This window comes from Apium graveolens, chromosome 8, assembly GCF_009905375.1.
Source record: "Apium graveolens cultivar Ventura chromosome 8, ASM990537v1, whole genome shotgun sequence".
NCBI lineage: Eukaryota > Viridiplantae > Streptophyta > Magnoliopsida > Apiales > Apiaceae > Apium > Apium graveolens.
The window spans coordinates 38184797-38209028 of record NC_133654.1 but is presented as its reverse complement, the minus strand read 5'-3'; the positions used below and the strand labels follow the sequence as shown (position 1 = coordinate 38209028).

At 36.4% G+C, this 24232-nt stretch overlaps 1 protein-coding gene across 1 annotated transcript in view; it reads left to right on the top strand.

The window, feature by feature from the left end:
- The window catches only part of LOC141679501 (uncharacterized), a 94143-nt gene extending 89236 nt beyond the window's left edge, over window positions 1-4907 (top strand). The window contains exon 4 of the mRNA XM_074485988.1: window positions 4825-4907. Within this exon, the coding sequence (XP_074342089.1) occupies window positions 4825-4907 (83 nt within the window). The remainder of the gene's footprint in view (window positions 1-4824) is intronic.
- Window positions 4908-24232: the final 19325 nt, after the last annotated feature.

The window sequence follows — 24232 nt, the reverse complement described above, 5'->3', positions numbered from 1 at the left end:
TTTCTGGCATGAATCACATAAGCCATTCGGAGTAAATACTACACTGGGCAATCCTCTCACAAGATCTTTTCTCTCAATTTCATTGATGTTGATGAAATTGAGGTGAGAAAGTCTATTATTCCAGTTCCAGCTGTCTTCCACAGATGCTCTGCTAAGAAAACAAATTTCTGAATTATCAGTATTTGTGGAGACCTTGGCTTCATATAAGTTACCATGTCTTACACCAGTTATTGTAACCTTGCCATCAGATTTATTGAAAATTTCACAATATTTCTTATAAGAATTCACATGGTAATCTCTGTCACAGATCTGACTCATATTGATCAAACTATGTTTGAGTCCTGTAACCAGAGCTACATTTTCAATGATTTCATTCCCAGATTTGATTTTCTATATCCTAAGATTTTTCCTAAGTTTACATCTCCATAAGAAACACTTGGGCCAGCTTTCTCCTTAAACTCTGATAGCATGGATTTATAACCAGTCATATGTCCTGAGCATCCACTGACCAAGACTAGAGAATTTCTCTTGTTACCCTGTAATCAACATTTAAAATCAGTTAGTGTTTTTAAGGACCCAGACTTGCTTGGATCTTTTGGCCTTTTTAAGTTTGTTAACATATACAGCAGAAGACTTTATATCAGAATTTATGTTAACATCCTTCTTATCAGTATTTACACATGCAGAATCAAATTTTGCTTTATTTAAAGAGGGTTTCAGTTTATAATAATCATAATATAAACTGTGATACTCTTTACATGTATAAATAGAGTGCCACACACTACCACAATGAAAACAATGGCTCTGTGGTTTATATCCAACTGTTCTATTCCTAAACTCTGATTTGGGAGGAATAATATTTATCTTTTTATTCTTCCTGCAAGAATTAGCAAGATGATTAGTACTACCACAGTTCAAGCATGTTTTTCTAGGTGTATTAGGAGCAGTTACATAATTACCATTCTTATTAACATCTACTTTACCATTTCTATTTTACATAAGCTTTTTTTCCTTCTCTTTCATGTGTACTTCCTTCAGCTTTCGCTTAATCTGATTCTGAGTCATTAAACTAATATTTACTGATCTTGAGTAAACATGTTCACTCTTATCAGTACTTAAGTTTGACTTAGGTGCTGAGGTTGAACCTACCTCATAAATTGACTTAACAGTATCAGTACTTGAATTAAACTTAATGGGCTTTAACTGAACCTTGTTCAGTTTTCCCTTGATATCAGTATTTACTGGTTTAGTTTTCTCAGTTTCTTTTCTATTTTTCTTATCAAAATTAGATCTTTTAGCATATTCTAATCCTGATCCCCAACAGCCATTCTCTAAAATTTCCCGAGTTGCTTTTCCTGAGTTAGTCCAACGCCTAATAACCTCTCTTTCTTTAGCTAACTCCTTTTCTAGATAAGCATGCTTTTCTAACAGTTTTTCTTTAACATAAACAACATTATCTCTTACTTTTTGAATTTCTAACATGGAAAGCAACTCAATTTCTAGGTGATCATTCCTTTTCTTTAACTCAGAGTTTTCACTCTTGATTTTATTATTCTCTAAGGTTGATCCCTATAATTAACATGCAGAGATTTAAGAAACAGTCTTAATTCATGGATATCATCAAGATCAATAACAAGGGTGGTTTGAGGTACCTTTAATGCAGTAGTGTCAAACTCATTATCAGCATTTTCCATGAGAGCATAGTTAACACAATCATTTCAATCTGATGAATCATCCCAATTTTTCTTCTTTGTGATCAAGGCTTGTTTCTTCTCAGCTTTAAGTTTCTACAGTCAGCTACAAAATGTCCAATTCCATCACAATTGTAGCATCTTTCCTTTGACTTGTCAAGTTTTCCAGACTTTGATTCCTTCCAATCAGTATTTCTTTTATCATTCCTCTTATTAGAGTTTGAGGAACTGGAACCCTTTCTGGAAAACCTTTTCCCTTTCTTGAAGTTCTTGTAGACCATCCTTTTGAAGCTTTTAACCAATAGAGCAGCGATTTGTTTCATGTCTTCATTGTTGTCATGATCACTATCAGCATCTGATTTACTATCATTATTTGAGTCATCATTAGAGTTTTATCATTAGTATAATTGGTCTAGTCTTGGATCCTTTTCTCTTGCTTATTTGCTCCATCTCTAGTTCATGAGTCTTCAATATGCCATAAATCTCATCTAGAGGTATTTCATCAAATTCATAATTATACCTTACTGATGTGACCTTAAAGTCCTACTTTTCAGGGAGTGCAAGTAGAAACTTCAAGTTTGAGTCCTCTAAATCATATTCCTTGTTGACAAGAGATAACTCATTCAACATCTTTTGAAATCTGTCATAGATCTCAGTTAAGGACTCATTATCTCTTGAGTCAAAGTGTTCATATTCTTGAGTAAGTACTGTCCTCCTGTTCTTCTTGATAGCAGTGGTATCTTGACACTTTACTTCTAAAGCATCCCAAATTTCCTTTGCTATTTTACATCCAACAACCCTATTGGACATAACACTATCAAGACTGCTATACAAGATGTGTCTGACTTCTACATCCTTCATGATTGATGATAGATCCTCAAGAGTATAATCCTTCTAATCCTTATCAACCATCTTTTCTTGTTCTCCTCCAACAACAACAGCTACCTTCATTGGTCTATGAGGACCATCATAAATCCTGCTTAGATATTCAGGATCTGTGGCTTCCAAGCACATGGCCATCCTAACTTTCTAGATTGGAGATTTATATATCTTTAGGATAGGAACCTTGATAGCTTCATACCTACTCATATTACAGCTAATCTGTGATGTGGCTGGGGGTGGTGTTGGATTCTGTGAAGCTTCTTTTTCTACCATTAAAGATTGATTTTCGGATCTTAAATTGTTTGTATATCAACAACAAGCTCTAATACCAATTGTTAGGTCTGAAATCAACTGTAGAGGGGGGGGTGAATACAGGTTATGCAAACAATTCAATAAAGTTTTAACAGAATCAACAGTTTTTATATTAATCTGATAAAAACTGTTACACAAGTACTCTCTCAAAGGATGAACAATTATCCTTGAGAGCTGCTAGGTTATCTTGAAAAACATTACAATTCGTTCTCTCATATTGAGTAAACGTAATATGTGCTTATATAGTGCACAGTTACATAATCAATAAGAAATCCTATTCTATTACAATAAGGAAACCTATTACATATCCATGTATGATTGCTTCTAATATAAAGTCCCTCACCGTCTTGAATTCTGCAATCCTTTTTCTTCTCGAATATCCACTGAAGTGACTAAGTCCTGATGACATCAACAACTGATCATCAAGTACTGATAGACAAGTATTGAACAGTACTTGATGATGTCACCTTCAGTAAGTCCTGATAGTTTATCTTCTGATATCATCAATTATATCTAAAAAATATATAGATCTTAACATCCATACGGTCGGATCAATTATAAATATTTAAAAAAATTGAAACATCAATATGGTACTAAATACTAGTAAAATGAACAGGTTGACTGTTAAATATCAAACCGAATACATTTAGTCTTTTTACTAATTTTATCATGTCAAGAAAATATATACATCTTGACATCAGTACAGTTGGATTATTCAAAAATATATTAAAAAAATCAAAACATCAATGTTGGACTAAATACTAGTTAGAAGTACTATTTGAACATTGATTGTTAAATTGTTTTCAAAAAAATTTCTCATATCACTATTATATAGATCTTCACATCCGTATGGTTGGATTATTCATAAATTTTTAATTTATAGAAACATTTTCATATTTAATAATTATTTTTCTTATTAATTATAATTTATTTTTAAAAAATAGAAACACGAGAATTTAAGTAGAATCAACTAACTTTTAGAGTTTAAGTACTAAAATGAATAGATGCTTATGTCTTTAGAGTTTGATCAACAAAAATGTGATACGAAAAACACAAAACGACACATTTTTTTTCGTTTTCACTCATTTCCCACCATTATTGGTACAAAATGACCCTGGATTTTTTTTTCGTGCTTCAATTTTTTTTTAATAACATGTGGACTGCTGATGTGGACAGTGGGGGCAATGTCAGTATAAAATTTTAGAAAAACCTACCAATATTGGTAGAAAATACTTTCTCACAAAACTTGGTAAGAAATAGTCTCAGAATAATAATACTTAAAAAAAAAATTAAAAAATGTGAGGGCGGATGATGTGGGTAGTGGGACCATTTCGGTATCAAATTTTGGTCAAAACCTACCAAAATTGGTAGGTTTTGAGTTCTTTACCAATATTGATAGGTTTTAGTACTTTCGTGTACAAAACCTGGAACCCACATGAAGTAAATCCTACTATATTAGATCTTGGTAGGAATTGGTAAGCAATTCCTACCAAATTTTTCCGATTTGATTTGCTTGGTAGGAAAAGGCTATTTTTCTCATAGTGAGAGCTTGGCCTATTAAGCATTAAAGAAATAGTACTTCAACTAGTGACAATAAGGATGTAAAATATTGGAGGGGACTCTTTATGTTCTACATTCAAATGGTTCCGCAATGTTCACATTCAATCTTGATGAGCCTTCATAAAAGCTTTGTATGGGTTTTGTGATGTGGTACCTGCATATCTTCCAGTTATTTATCCAGTCTGTTGTGGACTCACATCTTTGAACTTGAGCTATACTGATATCCAAAGTCCAGATATCATCAAGCTTGTTAGCTAGTGTCAGAATTTGCAGCGCTTATCGGTCTATCATATTTTTTAAATTTTTGATTAAAGTGAATCTTTATAAAATACTTAACTGGTGTTCAATTTTCTTACAATATGTTTTGAATTTAAAATAGGCAATTACTTCATGGTGTTGGATTACATGGAAAACAATGGCCTAGATGTAAAGAAATTAGAGTACATTGACAAAGATGCATAGAAATTAAAGATGCTCTCTATAACATTTGCTGGAGATGGTGATATGGGCCTCCATCATGTATTTTCTGGGTGTGATAGCCTTCATAAGCTTGAGACTGGGGACTTTTCTTTTGGATATAAGGCTCTTTTGGAAAATGCTACAAAGCTGGAGATAATGCGATCCCTTTGGATGTCTTCTTGCTCGGTGAGTTATTGAGCATGCAATCTGCGAGGACAGAAATTTCATAGGCTCAATGTTGAAGTGATTGAGTGAGAGAGGAACCCCAGAGTCGAGGCCCGAAAGCTGTTTTATTGAGAAAAAATTATATTTACCAGACACTCTCTGGGCCAAGATTTGATACGCCTGACTTTATATGGACTATGGACGAAGAATGCAATACACCATTGGGAATTATATGAAATTTTTTTCTGGTCTATATAATGGAATTTGAAGGTACATATTAAAACATTTATGTGCAACTTATTCGTTTTTCATCGTAATGATGTTGTATATTTGTATATTTATAGTGGAAGACGAACTGGGAAGTAGTTGTTAAGAGGCTATGTTATGGAGGCTCGAGAGATCGTATATCTATATATGTTGTTTCTGGCTATGCTACTCTAGCCACTATAGTAAGTAGTAACCATGCTATGGATTTATGTATCATCCATATGACATGTTCTAATGGCTGCACTTCGTTCCTAGCTGATCTGCAAATGTATGATTGCATGAAAAAGTGACAACTCTTTCGGTGAAATTATGTATCACGTATAAAAACCTTCCATGTATTCACTATTTATCTCCCATTTTCCTTCTTAAGCTTTGGATTCTAAATTTATTTACATACGGGTCGCAACTATCTTTAATCTGTGCAATAAAAACAGGGTTTATGGTGGTTGCATTCTTTTGCACTCAGCTATGCTATGCCAAATTAATAATTGTTAGTCCTTAAAGTATATTACGTGTACCTTTTTACCCTCAAGTTATGGAAAATGTATATTTTGATTCTTGTAAAGGTACAACTCGGAGGTCAAATGTCTTTTTTGCCCCTCCATTTTTTCACAATAACAATAAAAATTACTAAAGGTAATGAAAATAAATATTTTGGAGTTCAAAGGGTACGCTCGCAGAGTTCATGGATTAATGGGTAAAAACACATATACTTTTAGGGTCAAAAGGTTAATAAGTCTTATAAAATAGATGGCAATTTTTTTTGTGAATTTTAAAACCGGCATAAGTAGTGGTGGTTGTTTGATTTTCTAGCAACAAGATATTAATGGAAAATGATACTGGTGGTGCCCCAGAACTCCGATTAAAGTAATTTTTTTGGCGTTTGGTTTTGTCTCATCGAAGGCTTCCATTTGATAGATGATGCTGCTATATTTGGCTCCATACCAATTTGTAGTGACTAATGCAACGACGATATACTATAAACACACACATAATAATTTGGTTTAGCAACTTGACTAATCAACATAAGAATGCTGAAATAATTCAGCATAGTGAGAAATAATTAATTGTTGAACAAGATAAAACACTACAACTGACTTAGGATGAAGGATGATCCAAGATATACGAATAATGGATTAAACATGCTAGATGGTAATACTAGAATTTCAGTAAATGTTACGCTCAGATCTCCTTTGAACTTCTAGAACCGCCTTCGGCCTATGAAGAACGGTCTTCGGCTACTACCTGGAAAGGGAAGAGAATGCGAGGGATTGTCCACCCGATTCACCTCCGGTATGAGAATAAGAATCTGGATGTAGAGTGGGTTTTGAGAATACAAGAAAGAAGATAGTGTTTGAGATAATGAATGTATAATTAGCCTTGTCTCACCTTTCTCAGGGTATTTATACCTAAACTCACCATAAATGCTAGTCCGTTACCTCTGTAATAAAAGCGATCGTTAGAGGAGTGAAAGGGGAAGGCGTTTTGATTCTCTGTTTAATTTCCAACGGCTGGGTAGAGTAGTGGCCTTCGACCTTCGGCCCAATGCCTTTAAGAAGCTCGCTGGGCATTCGGCCCAGTGGTCCAGAAGCTTAATGGACCTTCAGTCATGGGGCCTTATTGGGCCCATCGCTAACATGTCCTTGTCTGTCGGCTGGACCTTCGGTCAGTCGAGAGACATCAATCTTGGCCCATTTTAGGGTGAAAACTCTAACGTCCCTCAAATCCGGGGGTTAGGATTTGACATCATCACATGAACACCACATTTTAAAACACTTTTGAAAACCTATATTTTTTAAAAGATAATAAAAATCAATGAATTTAAAAACCTGAATATTTGAAAATAATTTAAAAGGTAATAGTTTAACCCCTAAAAACAAGATCACATACAGGTTACATCATTGGAATTATAATCAACCACTATTATTAATAAACAACATCTTTTACAACATCAAGTCACCTTCGATAAGAAGAATCACTACTAATTTATTTACAAACCTGATTTACAAATGAATCTCAATAAACAACTCTAACTCGAACCTTCTTCATCAATTTCTCTAGATACCTTCTTTGACCTCTGGATAACTTAACCACTCATACTCTTCGCACAACCTTTGCCTTAAATGCTATCGAATTCGAGAAACTCATATTTAAGCCTTTCTGAAATGGTTATAAGAAAAGCAAGGGTGAGCAACAATGCTCATCAAGTACCAATATAGCAATAACAATCCGAAATAATTTATCAAAAATTCATAAACTCAGGGTATTAAATAAAAAGATTCATCAATCTTTAAGTCAATTGCAAACTAGGAGAATTCAATCTTTCGAAAGAATTATAAAAATGTACTTAACTCATTTTAAATAAAATCAAAGGCTAGGATGTTGATCAGTCACGCACTAACCCTGAACATGGCACACAACCGTGTTGTCTATACAGGATCCAAGTCACAGTTTAGCCTACAATTGACCACGAATTTGGTCCACATATTTTATAAAAACAATCCAATTCAAATAAAACATTCATATTCATAAACTGAATCATAATCAACAGTTGTAATAATATTTAGCTAAAACGTCATTTGAAGTTGATAATCAAATCATATGTGACAAGAATTTCAACCTTGTAATAACAAAGGTTTGGTATTCATGAAACGAAATGAAGTATTCAGGGTGTGTAGTTGTTAAATGAAAGGTATATGATGATTTTGAAGTGGTATCGTATTGTAGGGTATGTGTTTGGCTTTTCAGAACTTGAAGGTTCGAAGGAATCATGGGTTTCATTCTCAGAAGTAAAGGTTTACCAGATGTAGTTCACAGTATAAACATAATACCATAATTTTGAAAGAAACATCACAATTTATTCAACATTTATGACAAAGGAATTAGGAAACTTGCCTTAAATTCAATGCTCAACTCACAGCTCAGTCTCATACTTAATATTTCATAATCTATACATATCAACTCCCCGATAACCTCCAACTATCGTCTTTACAGCACATCGTTGCTTTCTCGACTTGTTCCTTATTCAATTTGCGACATTATTTGACCTTCTGTACATCGTCGATGTTGCACGTCTCGTCCAGATCATTTACGACAATAAGACAATACCATAATCACTAAACTGTCTATCGACTTTAACTTATAACTATCAAACCCCGTATCCATACCTTCTTCACATATACATATCACGTATACTAGTAAACACTTAACACATAATCACAAGTCAACCTATATAACCTCTCTGACTTACCAATTATCAGTTACACATAATCATACTTTGACCCTATTTTACTGTCAAACCATTTTACACACAATATTCTATAAATCAATACGAGTACAGATCATATCGAAAATCTGACATTATCTCGACTATTTACTAGACTATCCCCATGTTATTCTATTTCAATCAACAATCAATCAACGATCAATCAATCAAACTGAATTCCAATATTAATTTGGACACTACATTATGTTAATTCACTTATCATGTTCTTAACACAAGAGATAAACATATACTTCACATAATCGTTAATTAATACATAATCAGATCATATATAATCACATTATACATATCCAATGACATGTACTCACATTTCTGACTCAATCATTTTATTACAAAATATTAAAATAGGCAATGTATGCTTTTAATCACTTTTCGCTTCGTCTGAATCCGAATTATGGATCAGAAGATACGACCGGGCCAGTTTTCTGACACTCTTATCAGCACATAATTCATATAACATGTAAACACCTATTCCACACATCACATAATTCATTTAACATATAACTCAGTTTATTACAATATTCGACTCAAAACATTTAAAACTGAAATTGATTTGAAATACAATTATTTGATAGTTACGCGACTTAGAAATGTTTACAAAATCAAGCGACCTTTCGAAATGAAAGATTTTATGTCTCGAAAGTATTTTTAATAAAAGCAGAATATTTTTCTGAGTGTAGACGCGTTCGTTTCGTATTAAACGGATCAACAGTCTATTTTTTATGAATAAAATAAGAGTAATTCAATTAATATTAATAATAATTGAATATTCAATACCTCAATATATTTTCAAATGCTCAAAAGAATTTTAGAATACTATTTGGCTTAATTTAAAAATAATTACGCTTCATTCAATTATTTATAAATAAAATAATTGATTAAATGAATTAACCAATTAATTAAATGAATAAATAATTAAATCAAAATAAATTATAAATAATTAAATCAAATTATGATTTTTGAAAAATAATAAAAGATAATAATTTGAAATTGAAATAAATGTTTTACAAAAAAATTCGAGATAACGTCTTTGTAAAATGAACTTTTCCCCGGGGTCAGAGCCCCTCAAAATCAATTCCAAACAATACAATTCAACTATACTCTAATAAAATCAATAAATTTCAAACACACAATAATTTATATTTGCACGTATAAACACGCCAGAAATGAAAAACACGGCCACCTGAACCAAAATTCGGCCAAAAGTGACCTCTCCAACAACTTCTAAAAAAATTATGAAATAAATATATAAACACTAACATGCTATAATATACACAAGTACGAAAGCGGAATTTCGAAATATTTACCCAAAATAAATTCTGATCACCCCGAAGAGAATATCTAATGTCCGGAAAATATCTCCAGAAAAATCCGAAATTCATAACCATAGACATATACATGTTGAAATACCATGTGGAGTAATCAACACGGCTAGATTCCTTTTCTATGCCCCGAATATAAATTAACACGGAAATATGCTACACAAATTATCTCCTCAAAATCCAGCAATATATATATATACTTTTGCGTAGGTATCAAAGTGCTTATCGTTTATATATATATAACAATTGAAATTTGGACGGATGGTTTGTAAGATATGATTTTTTGAAAATTAAAAGTAATTAAACATACAAGAAGAGGAGAGAGGAGAGATGGACAGAGGAGGGAGTAGTCTGTGTAAACAAAAAAAATTAAAGGAAAGAGGGCGGGGTTAACGCGGGTAACACGAGGGGGGCAGGTGGGGTGGGGTGGGTTTGCCACATTTTTTTTCTTTTAACAACTACGTGCAACACCATATAACTGGGCACGTGTCCTTGTATTGACATGTGTCCCTCTCCTCTACTGCAGGCTCATTTTGTCCCACAATTGGATTCCTAACGATCCAATTTGCGGGCGAAAAAAATTCGAAAAATGCCCAAAATAATTTTTAAAATTTTCCAAATATTCAAAAACTAGTAAAATACAAATTTTTGTAATTTTTAAAATATTTTTAGATTTAACATTAAACCCCATTTCTTGATTTACTGAACAAACTTTCTAGTGAAACTAACTCAAAAAATTACCGAAATACTTCTAAAATTCCTGGAATATTTAAAAACTAATAAAATAAAAGTTTTATATTTTTTAAAATATTTTTAAATTGTGCATCATACCCTCTTTTTACGATTTAATGAACAAACGTGCCGGTGTATATAATCCAAATTTTTTTCAAAATAATTTTAAATTTTTTGAAATATTCAAAACTTAAGAAAATATAAGTTTTATGATTTTCGAAACATTCTTGAATTTAATACCAAATTTATACTTAAATACAATCTGAAAATCATTTACATATAATTTAACAGAAATTTCGCATATACTTACATAATATTTATAAACTATCTCAACTAATCATACAATCGAAACCACACGTACCACTTAATTGCATAACACTTATATTTGCATAACCAATAAATCCATATTTTAGAAACAATATATGAACTTTAGTTTAGAAAGAAATTTATAGATCGACAATACAATAACACAAAATTTAAATTTAAAATTTTGAAAACTATTTATACTGGAATAAAATATTAAATTTTATTCTTCTCTTTTTAAGAAAAATAATTTTATAATAATAAATAAATTTTGAAAAGTCCGGGTCATTATAAGAACCCGAGGGTGCTTTCCTTCTATCATCATGTTGCCTAGTCCGTCTATGTGGCGACATCGTGGGGGACTGGTCCCATTTAAGGAGGACAGTTGTCCCATTATCGATGAGCGTGACTTCATCATGGCCCTTTAATTCCAACCATTTCAATCGTGGGCCTTGATTTTCAAAAGTCCCTTAAACCCGACCCTTTGGCTCCCAATCAGTTTTTGGCACCCAAAGGTTTCTATGGGGACCTATATATGCTTGATCAGTTTACAGTTTCCTTATTTTCTTATCCAAGTCATAAAAACTCTTTCAAAAGCACTCTCAAGTCACTTTTTTCAGGGCAAGAAAATTGTCGAGACGGGTAGCGTAAATTCAACGTTTCCAGACCACCCCATTCTTCTCCAACAACACATCGATATCAGTAAGTGTTTTGTTTTTGGTTAAGAATTTGCATATCTTATTTAGAAGTTATTTCCTTTTTCCTTTTGGTTGTGTCTTTTTTGAAGTTTTTTTTGCGTTTTGTCGGTTTCTAGGTTGTCTTCTTCCCTTTTTCTCTTTTTTTGAAGGCATTAACGGGGTTTAAAGAGGGCATGTGGGGTGTTCTCGGGCAAGAACTCTCTTCGAGGAAATTTTGCCTTAGAACATCCTTCGGGAGCCGACCCTATGTGTCTTCGTTCTTCTTCCAGTGGGTTTAAAGATGCTCTGCAGAGTGTTTGGGGTAAGAACTTTCTTCGGGAAGATCTTGCCTTCGAACATTCTTCGGGAGCCAACCCTAGACATTTTTCTTTTTCAAAGTTTTGTTTGTTCGGTGCTGGTCATGTACTCGATCTTTTTCTTTGTGTCTTTTATCTATTTTCCTTGCCCGAGTACATGGACTAACCTGTCTTCTTAAATTTCGAATACAGGGACATGAACCAAACAAACACTTTGGTGGGAATTTCAACTTCTCGGCCTGAGTGGACGGGGCGAGACTTGTTTAGTTCTGTCGCTTCTTTCCCCGCGGCCAACAACAAGTCCGATCTGGAGAAGGAGAGGGTAGAAGCGATGTATGATGAGTATAAGGTTCCTACCGGGGCCTACTGGCTGTACCACGTAGAGGAATGCGAGAGGATTTATGAAATTCCTGGAGTACCGTGGGGTTTTAGAGACCATGCAGTCGGTATTTCTGAGGCAGCGTTTAAGTGCGGGTTCCGAGTCCTGCTATTGAAGATCCTCCGACATCTTTTCTTTCAGATGGGGATCGCTTTAGGAAAGATGGACCGAAACGAGTTTATCCATATAAATTGCTACCATAACAGGTGTCTTTAGGTAGGGGTGGCGCCGTTGACCAGGCTATTTTGGTATCACTATGATTTCCGGCGGAACTCGAAGAGCCTGAGGTTCTACACCATCACCCAAAGGGCTGGTCGTCCGGAACGGACGGTGACCAATTCCAATAACAAGACGACCCACACCTACTGGTGTTACATTAGTGGACCGAAGCTGGCCCGGTTCTCGACTTGGCAGGAGGTTTACCCAACGAAGCTTCTGATGCCCAATCTGAGGGATGATGAGAAGGAGTTGTACACCCACTTGGTTGATGCCAACGTAGCGAAGCTGACCCTCGATAATTATTGAAGTCCGGGCTGGATCTATAGTTTGTGGGGGTGGGGTAACGAATATTTCTCCTTCATTCTTTTATTTTCCTTAGATATTTAACTTTTGTTCAAACTGCTCTTATTTCCCCTGCATCATCTAAACCTTTTCATTGTTTCTTTTTCAGTGTCTTCTATGGAGGTTCTTCTAGAGAAGAAGAGGATAAAAGCCACTCCCAAGAAGGTGGTGGAGGAGGCTGCGAGGGCGGCAAAGGAACAGGGAGATGAGCCCTCGCATAAGGAGCTCAAGAATGAGCCGGAGGCGGGTAGGCGGGAGCCTCCGCCTACGGTCGAGGTCGATGAGGAGGAAGGTCAGGGCGGCCATGGATGGGTTGAGTAGAGCTTGAAGTGGCAGATGGGCCGTGATGATGTCATCCATACGTATGTCCCAGAGTGGGGGGTGTTGACGAGCGATCATGTCGTCTACCCTGCGATGGAGGAGACAAAGAAGGTCACTCCGGACCTCTACTGAGGGCTTCAACTTGTGGCCGACCGGACGCTTTATGTTGCGGCCACTTCGGTGGAAGCATGCTCGGAGCTTTTGGCATTTCTCTCTGGTAAGTTTTGCCTTTTGTATATATATACATTCTTTTTATTCACCTCGTTCTAGTTTATTTCTATTCCTCGGCCTGATAATACTTTTTCTTGTCTTTTTTCTTCTTTTTTAAGCCACTCCATGGGTTGCGTTCGTGGCGGACAAAGTTCAGGAGATGCAGGGCCGAATTGCCAAAGTTTCGGAGTGGGAGAGGAGGTCGATGACGGCCAAGGAGGAACTCTGGTGGATGCAGTTGCATAAAACGACCCTGGACAGCCAAGCTAAGGTGTTGATCAGTGACAAGAAGAGGATGGAGGAAGACTTAACGAGGGCCAACAGGCGGATTGAAGGGCGCAACGCCTAGCTGAAGAAAGTACAGAGGTAGCTTCAGAAGAAGCAGAAGAACTTGGGCCTTACCGAAAAGCGCTGCTTTCAATTCAGTGCCGACCATGTGCTCAAGAAGGCATATGAGCTTGGATGAGACTACAAGCAGCTTTTGGATGAGTCGCTTGAAGATCCCATCGATTGTCTCAAAGATGCAGTAGAGCCACTAGTCGTCTCCTCCGGCGAAGACGAGGACCTCTCGGATCCGGAGCTTCAATAGAAATTTGTACTTAGTATTTTTAATTCCTGTTTGTAACGGATACTCAAGCCTTTGGGCTTTGCACTTTTAATTGCCTTCGGGCCTTTTATATAGTACCGCATTTTTTTCTGTCATACTTTTACATAGTTTTATCGCGTCTTCGGCTTGATATATGCGATATTTTCCTTAACAGTTTATTTCTTCGTCACGCTTTATTTATTTTCATTTACACTGTATCTTTCCTTCATTTTTTGCCTTAACAGTTTTTGCATAATATTCATCTTCGGCCCCGAGTGTTAAGGGGTCAAGTTGGTAGGTCGAACGGAAACCTTGGGCCATTAATACTGCCAAAGATATTTTGTCATTTTAGGCGAAGCAGCAAGGGGATCGCCTTCTTCGGGGTTGCCCCAAGGTGAGTCTTCCTTCATTCCTTTGGTCAATAATTGTACTTGCAAGAATTTAGGTAAGACTTATAAAATTCTTAAACACAACTTATCCTAGAAGGGGAAGGGCTCATTTTCTTCGGGATCGCCCCAAGACGAGACCTTCTTTGCTTACAAGGTTTACTTGTAAAAGTTATATGAAATTTTAGGTTGAGGATGAAGGGCTTGTTTTCTTTGGGATCCTAGACAAGACCTTCTTCATTCATCTGTTAATAATGTGCTTTTATGATGTACAAAATTACAAGGGAAGGACGCTCTTCATTTGTTCTCGCCGTGTCCATCTAATTTAATAATTCATAAAAGTTATAGGGAAAAGGATATTATTATGTTTAGGATTTCCCTAGATAATATTCATTCGCCCTTTCATTTTTAAGCAAATCAAATATGGCGGGAAAATGGTGTATCTTCTTTGGGATTGCCCCTAGATTATACTCGTTTACCTGCTCAGTTTGTCATAATTTCAAGTAATAAATTTATGCAAAGGAAGTCCATTTTTATTGATCATTAAGTCATTACACTTTTCACATAGAATTCAGAATGAAGTACAAATGAGAAATAAAAGAAATTTTCCTAAATGATAAAATTTCTGAAGGCGACTAGCATGCCAACTATTTTTAATGGCTTCGCCATCCAATGTTTCCAGCTTGTAAGTTCCGAGACAAACGATCTCAATCACTTTGTAAGGCCCTTCCCAGTTTGGCTGAAGTTTTCCTTCCCTCGCCGGCATAGACGCGGCTAGTTCCCGTAGGACCAAATCTCCAACACCGAATGACCTCTTCTTTATTCTCGAATCAAAATATTGGGCTGCCTGTAGTTGGTACTTTACGTTTTTTTTGGTAGCAGCCTCTCTTTCTTCTTCTAACAAATCCACATTCCCTCTTAATCCGAAGTTACTGACTTCCACATTGTAGACTTCAGTTCTGTAAGACTCTAGGCCCACTTCGACCGGTACCAGAGCATTCGTTCCGTATGTCATCCTGAAGGGAATTTCCCCGTTGGAAGATCTGAGCATTGTTTGATAAGCCCATAAGACCCAGGGCAACTCTTCGGCCCATCTTCCCCTGGCTTCGCCTAACCTTTTCTTGATTCCTTGAAAGATTATCTTGTTGGCTGCTTCAATCATCCCGTTTCCTTGGGGATGCGCTGTTAGTCGCTAAACACGCGCTAATAATACACGAAAGTATACGTGTTCGCAAGTAATATAGAATCTTTTCTAGTTCGTTCCCACAGAGACTAACTTTGGTTAACTAATTAATTTACACACTTAAGCAACAATGTATGGTTATTATTCAATGCTAAGACGATAACAAATTGAGGTTGTTTTTAACTAAGAATTAACTATCAATTATAACTAAGAGAATAAGATTGACTGAATTAATATATATGACAAACATGGGATTCCAACTTCATTAAATACTTCATTCAATAGCCTTATTGTTCTTATCCTTAGCATGCAATGGTGATGACACTAATCACGTAACACAAAACTGATAAATGCCAACTTTCATTGTACGAATACCATACTACCAGACATCCACAAAAGAGATAGAAGGTGAATAGACACCAATTATATCGAGACCCTATATGTCTATAGAATTTGACAACATAACGGTTTAAGCACAAGTTATCTATCTTGATTATATAGGGCAAGTAAGATGGTTAAAATTACCTACGAATCATGCATAACAAATACATGAACCTATGCTAGCATGGCAAGTTCTAAAGCCATAAATTCAGTTTCACTTCATTAAGAATTAACATGTTATCTTATAAGTTCGCGATGCTCATAAGACGAATACGCACAACCAATACTAGGTTATCATTCAATCACCACATAATAAGACATCGAAACAATTTAACTAAAGAAATCTATAAATAAATCCGTTAGAACCGCACGATAACGATTAGCCCATAATCGGACTCATCATCAACGTGGGTTGCGATGAAAGCATGGTATAATTAAGGCAGTCTTTATAACGAATAAATAAAACCAAGTACAAAATAAGAGTAAGGTTCACAAATAAGAAAACGAGCATCCAAGTTACAACTTAGAACAAAGATTCACAAGTAAAAAGAAGATCTTCTTCGTCTTTGTTGATTCGTGCTAACATAGTCGTCTTCAGCTCTCCTTGATATGTCTCTGGCTTGATATCTTATTAAAAATGACCTAAGGTTATTTGTATAGCAACCCTGATCAGTAGAGAAGTCCAGAAATCAGTTTTCTATTCAAAACTAGATTCTTGAAACCCGACCTGGCACGGCCGCGTGCTTGATCAGCGTGGGCGCACCAGCTCTCTGAAGTTCGGACGCGGGTGCGCGCTTGATCAGCGCGGGCGCGTTGGGCTTCTACAAAAACTTTGACTTCTTCTTTTTCTTGCAGATTTGAGCTGGTCTTCACGAGCTTTATTCCTTAGACACCAACCTAGCACCATATTAGCATCAAATCAATGCTTAATCACCTGATTCTCAGATTAATGCCTGAAATGCAAAAACACTAGAAAACACATTAAAACACCAATAACTTGAGTACAAATACACCAATTCAAAGCTTTACGGAGCGTAATAAAGTATCATAAATGCCACTCGACATACCCCCAAACTTGAATCGATGCTTATCCTCAAGCATAAACAAACTCAAAGAATAAGACATAAAAATGCATGAATGCAACTAAATAAATGCAACGATCCCCATAGAATAACTAAACCAATCAACAAGCAACACCTCAGCAAATGCAGTTCTTCGCATAGAGATCAATCAAATCTCACAAATCAACCTACAAACCAGAGACGTGCGTGTGTGTAATTTCTTACAGATATACTATCGCAACTAGATCAACAATCATGATTCACTACTTATCAAAACAATCTCAAGTTTATAAATTGAATAAAATCTAGACTCAAAATAATTTATAACACTTCATTCTTATATCAGAGTTTAACATGGATTCACGCTTTTATTCACAACAAAACAACACAAGTATGCTTATTTGATCGTGTAATGAGTGAGGTCCACAAAAGACTTATACAATAGTACTCATGTAGCGAGAGTTAGGTTAGCGGATCCCAGACTATAAAAGCCTTAGGTCACTAGGCACAAAGTCCCCTAAGAACTTAGTAACTCGAGTACTAAAGAGCCCACTCATGATCAATTATACATAACACTTATTCTTTTTTTCTTTTCCTTACTTTTCTATTTTTTTAAAAATTTCTGAACGAGTGTGTTTCGCTCCATCTCGCTCAACCCTAGACTATTCATATAAACATGAGCCGGCTACTAGCCATTTGACACCTAGCCACACAATTACCAATGAAATCCAATTTTCTCCAATTTCTAAATATCCATGCCTTTTATTATTAAGAGAATATCCAAAATTCTAAATATAAATAAGCGATTAAACCTTGACAAACCAACAAACCATGGTCATGATCTAGCACTCTAGCAACCTATAAGACTTAGTAAAATACAATTATCTCTAGCATGCAAACTAATTCGATATGACTTAACATCACTAAATACGACATCACTACACTAGCATCAATATCACTAATTAATCGGAAAAATCATCTAAGGGATCATGTTATAATGCAAATGCATGAAACTAAATGAACAAAATATCATAAAACTACCAAAAATAAAAAAAAAAACTACATGGAAAAATATGCAAACTATATGTACTAAACTATCATGAATATGCAACTATATGTGACTCACACAAAACATATTCCTTCAACTACTACCCTCCAACTTAAAATATTCACTGTCCTCAGTGAATGTAATAGTAAGGAATTCAGGCATACCTACTGTGAATCAGAATCCTCACCCTCAATGGGTGGAATGTCGGGCATGTTTGGAGGCAGATACACGGAGTCCTCATCAAATACTGGCCACTGGAAGTCAACACCGGTGGTTCTGAAAGCTGTCCCAAGTGCCTGGGTGAGATCATGTGCAAACCGACTATGGAAGTCGTGCATCGCATCCATCCTCCGCGCTAGACGCATATACTGCGTCGAACTCAAACCAGCTCCAACATCTGCTCCAGCCTCCTGCTGCTGCTGCGACGAACCAACCTCCTCTCCTAACTGAGCTCTCCAAGCTGCCTTACTCGCTTGCTGCGTACCACCCACATACATCTGATCCATGGGTACACCTCCTGGCAGATGAGCAAACGAATAACCAAGCCCCTTAGGATCGGGCTTTCCTCCTCCCCACTCCTGCATGCTTAACAGAGTAGAACTGTCGATAGGAGCACTGGGAAGTTGCAGCTGCTCATGTATGGGCCAATAAATACTAACTGCCATGCACAACTTTGTCACAATAGATGCATACGGAATAGCACTTGTAGTACCTCCTCTCAAGAATCTCAAAATCCCCTGATAAATCACCATCCCCAAATCAATGTAATCGCCCTGAAGAATACCCCACAGCAGACGAGCACACTCCACAGTAATCTTATGCACATGCGAAGATGGCATGATGTTAGCACAAATAAATGAGTTCCAAGCCCGTGCAAACCTGTTCATGCACGATGCAGGGAACGTGGAGTAATCAGTAGTGCTCCTCTTGAACTTCCAGTGAGTCTTAGGCACACATAGAGTTGCAATGATCAGATCCAAGTTGAAGTCCTCGGGAGTCTTATCGTTCCAGGTGTCCTGATCGGGCTTCCTCGTAGGCTTCTCAATCACCTTCCTTATCGCATCAGCACTGTACTCTATAGCCATCCCCCTAACCACCGTGAAGACATTCTTCTCCACCTTCACGTTAGCATAGAACTCCCGCACACCACTCATGGGCACAGCAGCGGGAGCCTCACAAAAAGGAACCCAACCCATCTCAAGAATCATCTCCAATAGCTTACCATCCTTCCCTGATGGCAAAAAACCTCACTCCTTAGCAATAAGCTTCGAGAGAAGCCTCGTGTACTCCTCTTCAGCCTCAGGAGTAGAAAACCTTGGCCTCACACCACCCGTAGATGAAGAATCAGTGGTGGCGCTACCTACTTGCGTTCTTTGTCTCTTTGTTGCCATTGGGATTGAATAAGAGAAAATAAAAACTAAGTCTTTGAGAGAGATTTGTGTTTGAGAATTTGTGAAGTGGTGGAGAAATTTATATATAAGTGTGTGTATTTATAGGTGGAGGGGTGAGAATTAGATATGGATTGGAAGTGGGAATTCATTATGGGAATCATGGGAATAATGGTTTTGATTGGGAGAGGGAATTATGGGATATGGAAGAGTAAAAATCGGGTGTTAATTGATTTTGGAGTAAAAGTTCCAATTTTTTCTTTCGAACAGGAGCCAACGCGGGCGCCTACTTGGATAGCGCGGTGGCGCTCATAATCTGGAAAAATGGTATGGCCACGCCCTAGATCAGCGCAAGCGCACTTGGTTATTGGAAAAACAGCGCGGCCACGCGCTTGATCAGCGCGGGCGCGCTTGGTTACTGAAGTTGGCCCTGAATTTTTTTCTTTTTCAATTTTTTTGTGTTTTTCTCCTTTCTTCTTGCTTCCTCTACCTACTAATGTATAACAAACCTGGGTTACCTCCTAAGAAGCACTTCTTTTACATCGCTAGCCTAACGTAGAACCTTAAGCTCAAATGGACAATAGAACGGCACTAACCACCTCACGGTTTTCCGTGTCGCCATAGTAATGCTTTTACCTCTGACCATTTACCTTGAATGCTTGGCCTGGATCATTTTCAAAAATTTCCATCGCTCCATGTGGAAACAAAGTTTTGATTACAAAGGGCCCTGACCATCTTGACTTCAACTTTCCAGGAAAAAGACGGAGACGGGAGTTGAACAAAAGAATTTGTTGCCCCGACACAAATGATTTGAGCACTAGACCCCGATCATGCCACCTCTTAACTTTCTCCTTGTACATTTGGTTGTTCTCATAAGCTTGAAGTTGAAACTCGTCGAGTTTATTCAATTGAAGCATCCTCTTCTTTCCAGCCGCATCCAAGTCAAGATTCAATTTCTTTAAAGCCCAATATGTCTTATGCTCGAGCTCCACATGCAAATGATACCCCTTACCATAAACCAATTGAAACGGAGACATTCCCAATGGAGTTTTAAATGTTGTTCTATACACCCAAACAACTTCATAAGCTTTAAAGACCAATCTTTCCTCGAAGGACACACAACTTTCTCTAAAATGTGCTTGATCTCTCTGTTAGACACCTCAGCTTGACCATTTGTATGAGGATGATAAGTCGTGGCAATGCTATAATTCACATTATACCTTCGCATCATAGCAGTGAACTTGCGATTGCAAAAATGCAACCTCTCATCACTGATTATGACTCTTGGAGTTCCAAACCTTGTGAATATCTGCTTGTGAAGAAAATTAAGCACCACTTTCGCATCGTTCGTTGGCAATGCCTTAACTTCAACCCATTTTGTTACATATTGAATTCTCAATGATCAGAAGAAGCTCAGGATCTGGCTTTTCGGGTGTCATCAGTATCTGATGTATCGTCAGGATTTGATACATCATCAGTATTTGGATGTCATCAGTATTTGAAGCCAGTCTGCTTAAAGGATTTGTTCTGTTCCTTGTAATATGGAGCAGATATCTTTTACGTCTGAGTTATAGGACTTTATCTATTCAGTTGAAGATATGTATCAGTTTCAGTTAGCTTTTGATAATGCATATCTTAGATTGATTTGTTATAGCTGTGTAGTATATAAACACAGTTTAGTTCATCACTTAGTGTATTGATCTCGAGTATCATTCGACCTAGCAGCTCTCAAGAACATCAGTATTTCTTGAGAGGATTTTGTAACATTTTTTATCAAAAATATAAAAAGCTGTTATATTTTATTACTTGTTCGAAACATTTATATAATTGTATCCAACCCCCTTAAATAATTGTATCTTTACTGGGAAATAATTGGTATCAGAGCTCACTCATAAATTTACAATCAGAAACGATCTAAACATGTCTCTGAACAAGTATGAAAGCATTAAAATTCCCATTCTGAAAAAGGTTGAATATCTAACATGGAAGGTGAAGATGCTCATGCACCTGGAAGCTACAGATCCAGATTATCTCGACATAATCAATTATGGACCATTCATGCCAACAAAATTGGTGCCTGCAACTCCTACTATTGTTGAACATTATCAGCTAAAGGAGAAGACTGAGTGGACACCAGAAGAGAAAGTAGATGTGCTGAAAGATGCAAAGGTAAGAAACATTTTGCATAACAGTCTTGATTTTGTGATGTCAAATAGGGTTATAGCTTATAAAACTGCTAAAAAGATCTGGGATGCTCTTGAAACTCAATGTCAAGGAACCATGGCCATCAAGAAGAACAGAAGGGCTGTTCTGATTCAAGAATATGAACACTTTGAGGCCAAGCCTGATGAAAGTCTCACTGACATCTATGACAGATTTCTGACCCTGCTCAACAATCTGTCTTTGGTGGGAAAGGTGTATGATTGAGAGGATTCAAACACCAAGTTTTTGAGAGCTTTGAGTGAAGAATGGGAGACTCGGACTTTAATCATACGACATCAATATGATCTGGAAGTAATTACTCTGGATGAAGTCTATGGCATGCTGAGAACTCATGATTTGGAGGTTCAGCAAAGTAGGGAGAGGAAAAGCAACAAAGGGAAATCTGTTTCTTTGAAAGTAAATGATAAAGCTTCAAAAGAAAAGTCTGTTAGAGCTATAAGAAAGAAGAACAATTTGCCAGAATCAGATACTGATGATTCATCATCAAATCCTGATGATGATACTGATTCTGAAACTGACGAGAACATGACAGATTCTGATGTCATGCAAATGGCTGCATTGCTAGTTAAGGGTTTTAGGAGGATGCAATTTAGGAAGTCTAATAACAACAGAAGCTTCAGGAAGAAGTTCACTGGAGGTGAAAGGAAGTCAACTGGGAGAAAAGATGGAAAAGACTCTAAAGCTGGGAAGGTAGACATAACAAAGATCAAGTGTTACAACTGTGATGAACCTGGTCACTTTGCCTCAGAGTGCAAGAAAACAAAGCATGATAAAGGAAATGATAAAGCCCTGATCACTTCAAGCAAGAATTGGATGGACTCTTCTGATTCTGAAAATGATGACACATGCTATGCACTGATGGCTGGCTTTGATGACCCTGCTTCATCTGAGTCTAAGGTACAAACTCTTTTCTTCTCTTTTGATACTGAGAATATATCTGAGTTGAAATATATTCTTAAATCTTTGCATGGTAATTTCAAGAATAAGACTCTAGAAAATGATAGACTAATAACTGAAATTGAGACCTTGAAATCTAGGAATGAACAGTTAGAGTCTGACTTAATAAATCAGATAGATTTGAAGAAATAATTTGAGAGAGCTAAACATACAGTAAAGATTCTTGAGGCTAGATACAGTATGTTAGAAAAAGATCTAGAAAATGAGAGAAAAACCCTTAAAGCCTGGACTGATTCAGGAAAAAAGGTCCATGAGATAATCTCAAAGAAAAACCGGAAAGAATGCCTAGGCTATAAAGATGGAGTCAAGGATGTTGACACTGAAAATAAAATTACCCTTAAAACTCCTGTTAAGTTTATCTCTTCAGAAGCTGATGAACCCAAATCCACTTTTGGAAAAGGGTTCAACATCAGTATCCCAAGAAAAACTGGTAAGTAATAAATCTCAAAGAAAGAAAAGCAAGGAAACCATTAAGTGTGTTAAGAAAGAAAAGAACATAGGACTTTTGTCAGCAAGAAAATTGAAAAAGAAAATATCTGAGGTTACTGATAAGCCTCAAATAAAAAGTCCTAAAAGAATCAGGAATGGTAAGCAAGGTATTTCTAAGGATTCAAATTACAAGGTTGTTCCCAATGCTCCTAGAAAAACTTGTTTTAACTGTGGAAATACTAATCATCTTGCTATCGATTGCAGGAGGAATAAGAAAATGAAAACTGATATTCCTTATTCTGATGTTAGGGGTAGATCAGTATTTTATAAACCACAAAATCCTTATTTTCATTGTGGTAGTATTTGGCATTCGATTTATGGTTATGGTTCTTATCACAAGTTGTATCACAATTATTATGAACCTTTGCCTAAGTTTAATAAAGTTACTTGTGTGCCTAATTCTGTTGGTTTTACTAAATCTGCTTATGACAAGACAAATCTTGACAAAGGAAAAACTGTCAAAAGTACTCCTGACACACAAAGGCTTAAGTTGTCCAAAAAGAGGGCCCAACAAGTGTGGGTCCTTAAAAATCCTTCCAATTAATTATTCTTCTGATTGTAGGGTAACAAGAAAAATACACTTGTCTTGGATAGTGGATGTTCAGGACACATGACTGGAAATAAATCCCTGCTATTAGAATTTGAGAAGAAGGCTGGCCCCGTTGTATCTTATGGAGATGGAAATGTAGGACACGCTCTTGGATATGGCAACTTGATAATTGGAAAGGTAGCAATAGAGAATGTAGCTCTCATGGATGGACTGAAGCATAATCTTCCGAAGCATCAGTCAAATCACTGACAGAGGTTATCATGTTGTATTCTATGACTCACACTGTGAAGTTGTTCATAACAAGTCAAAGAAAATTGTCTTGATAGGATACAGACATGGTAACATATATGAAGCAAGGCTACATGAAAGTCTTGAAAAGGAACCTACTTGCCTTATCTCTAAGGCATCAGTAGATGAGAGCTGGAACTGGCATAAGAAGCTCTCACATCTTAACTTCAATTCAATCAATGAACTTGCCAAGAAGGAGCTTGTAAGAGGATTTCCAAACATTCTATACTCATCTGATGGTCTTTATGATG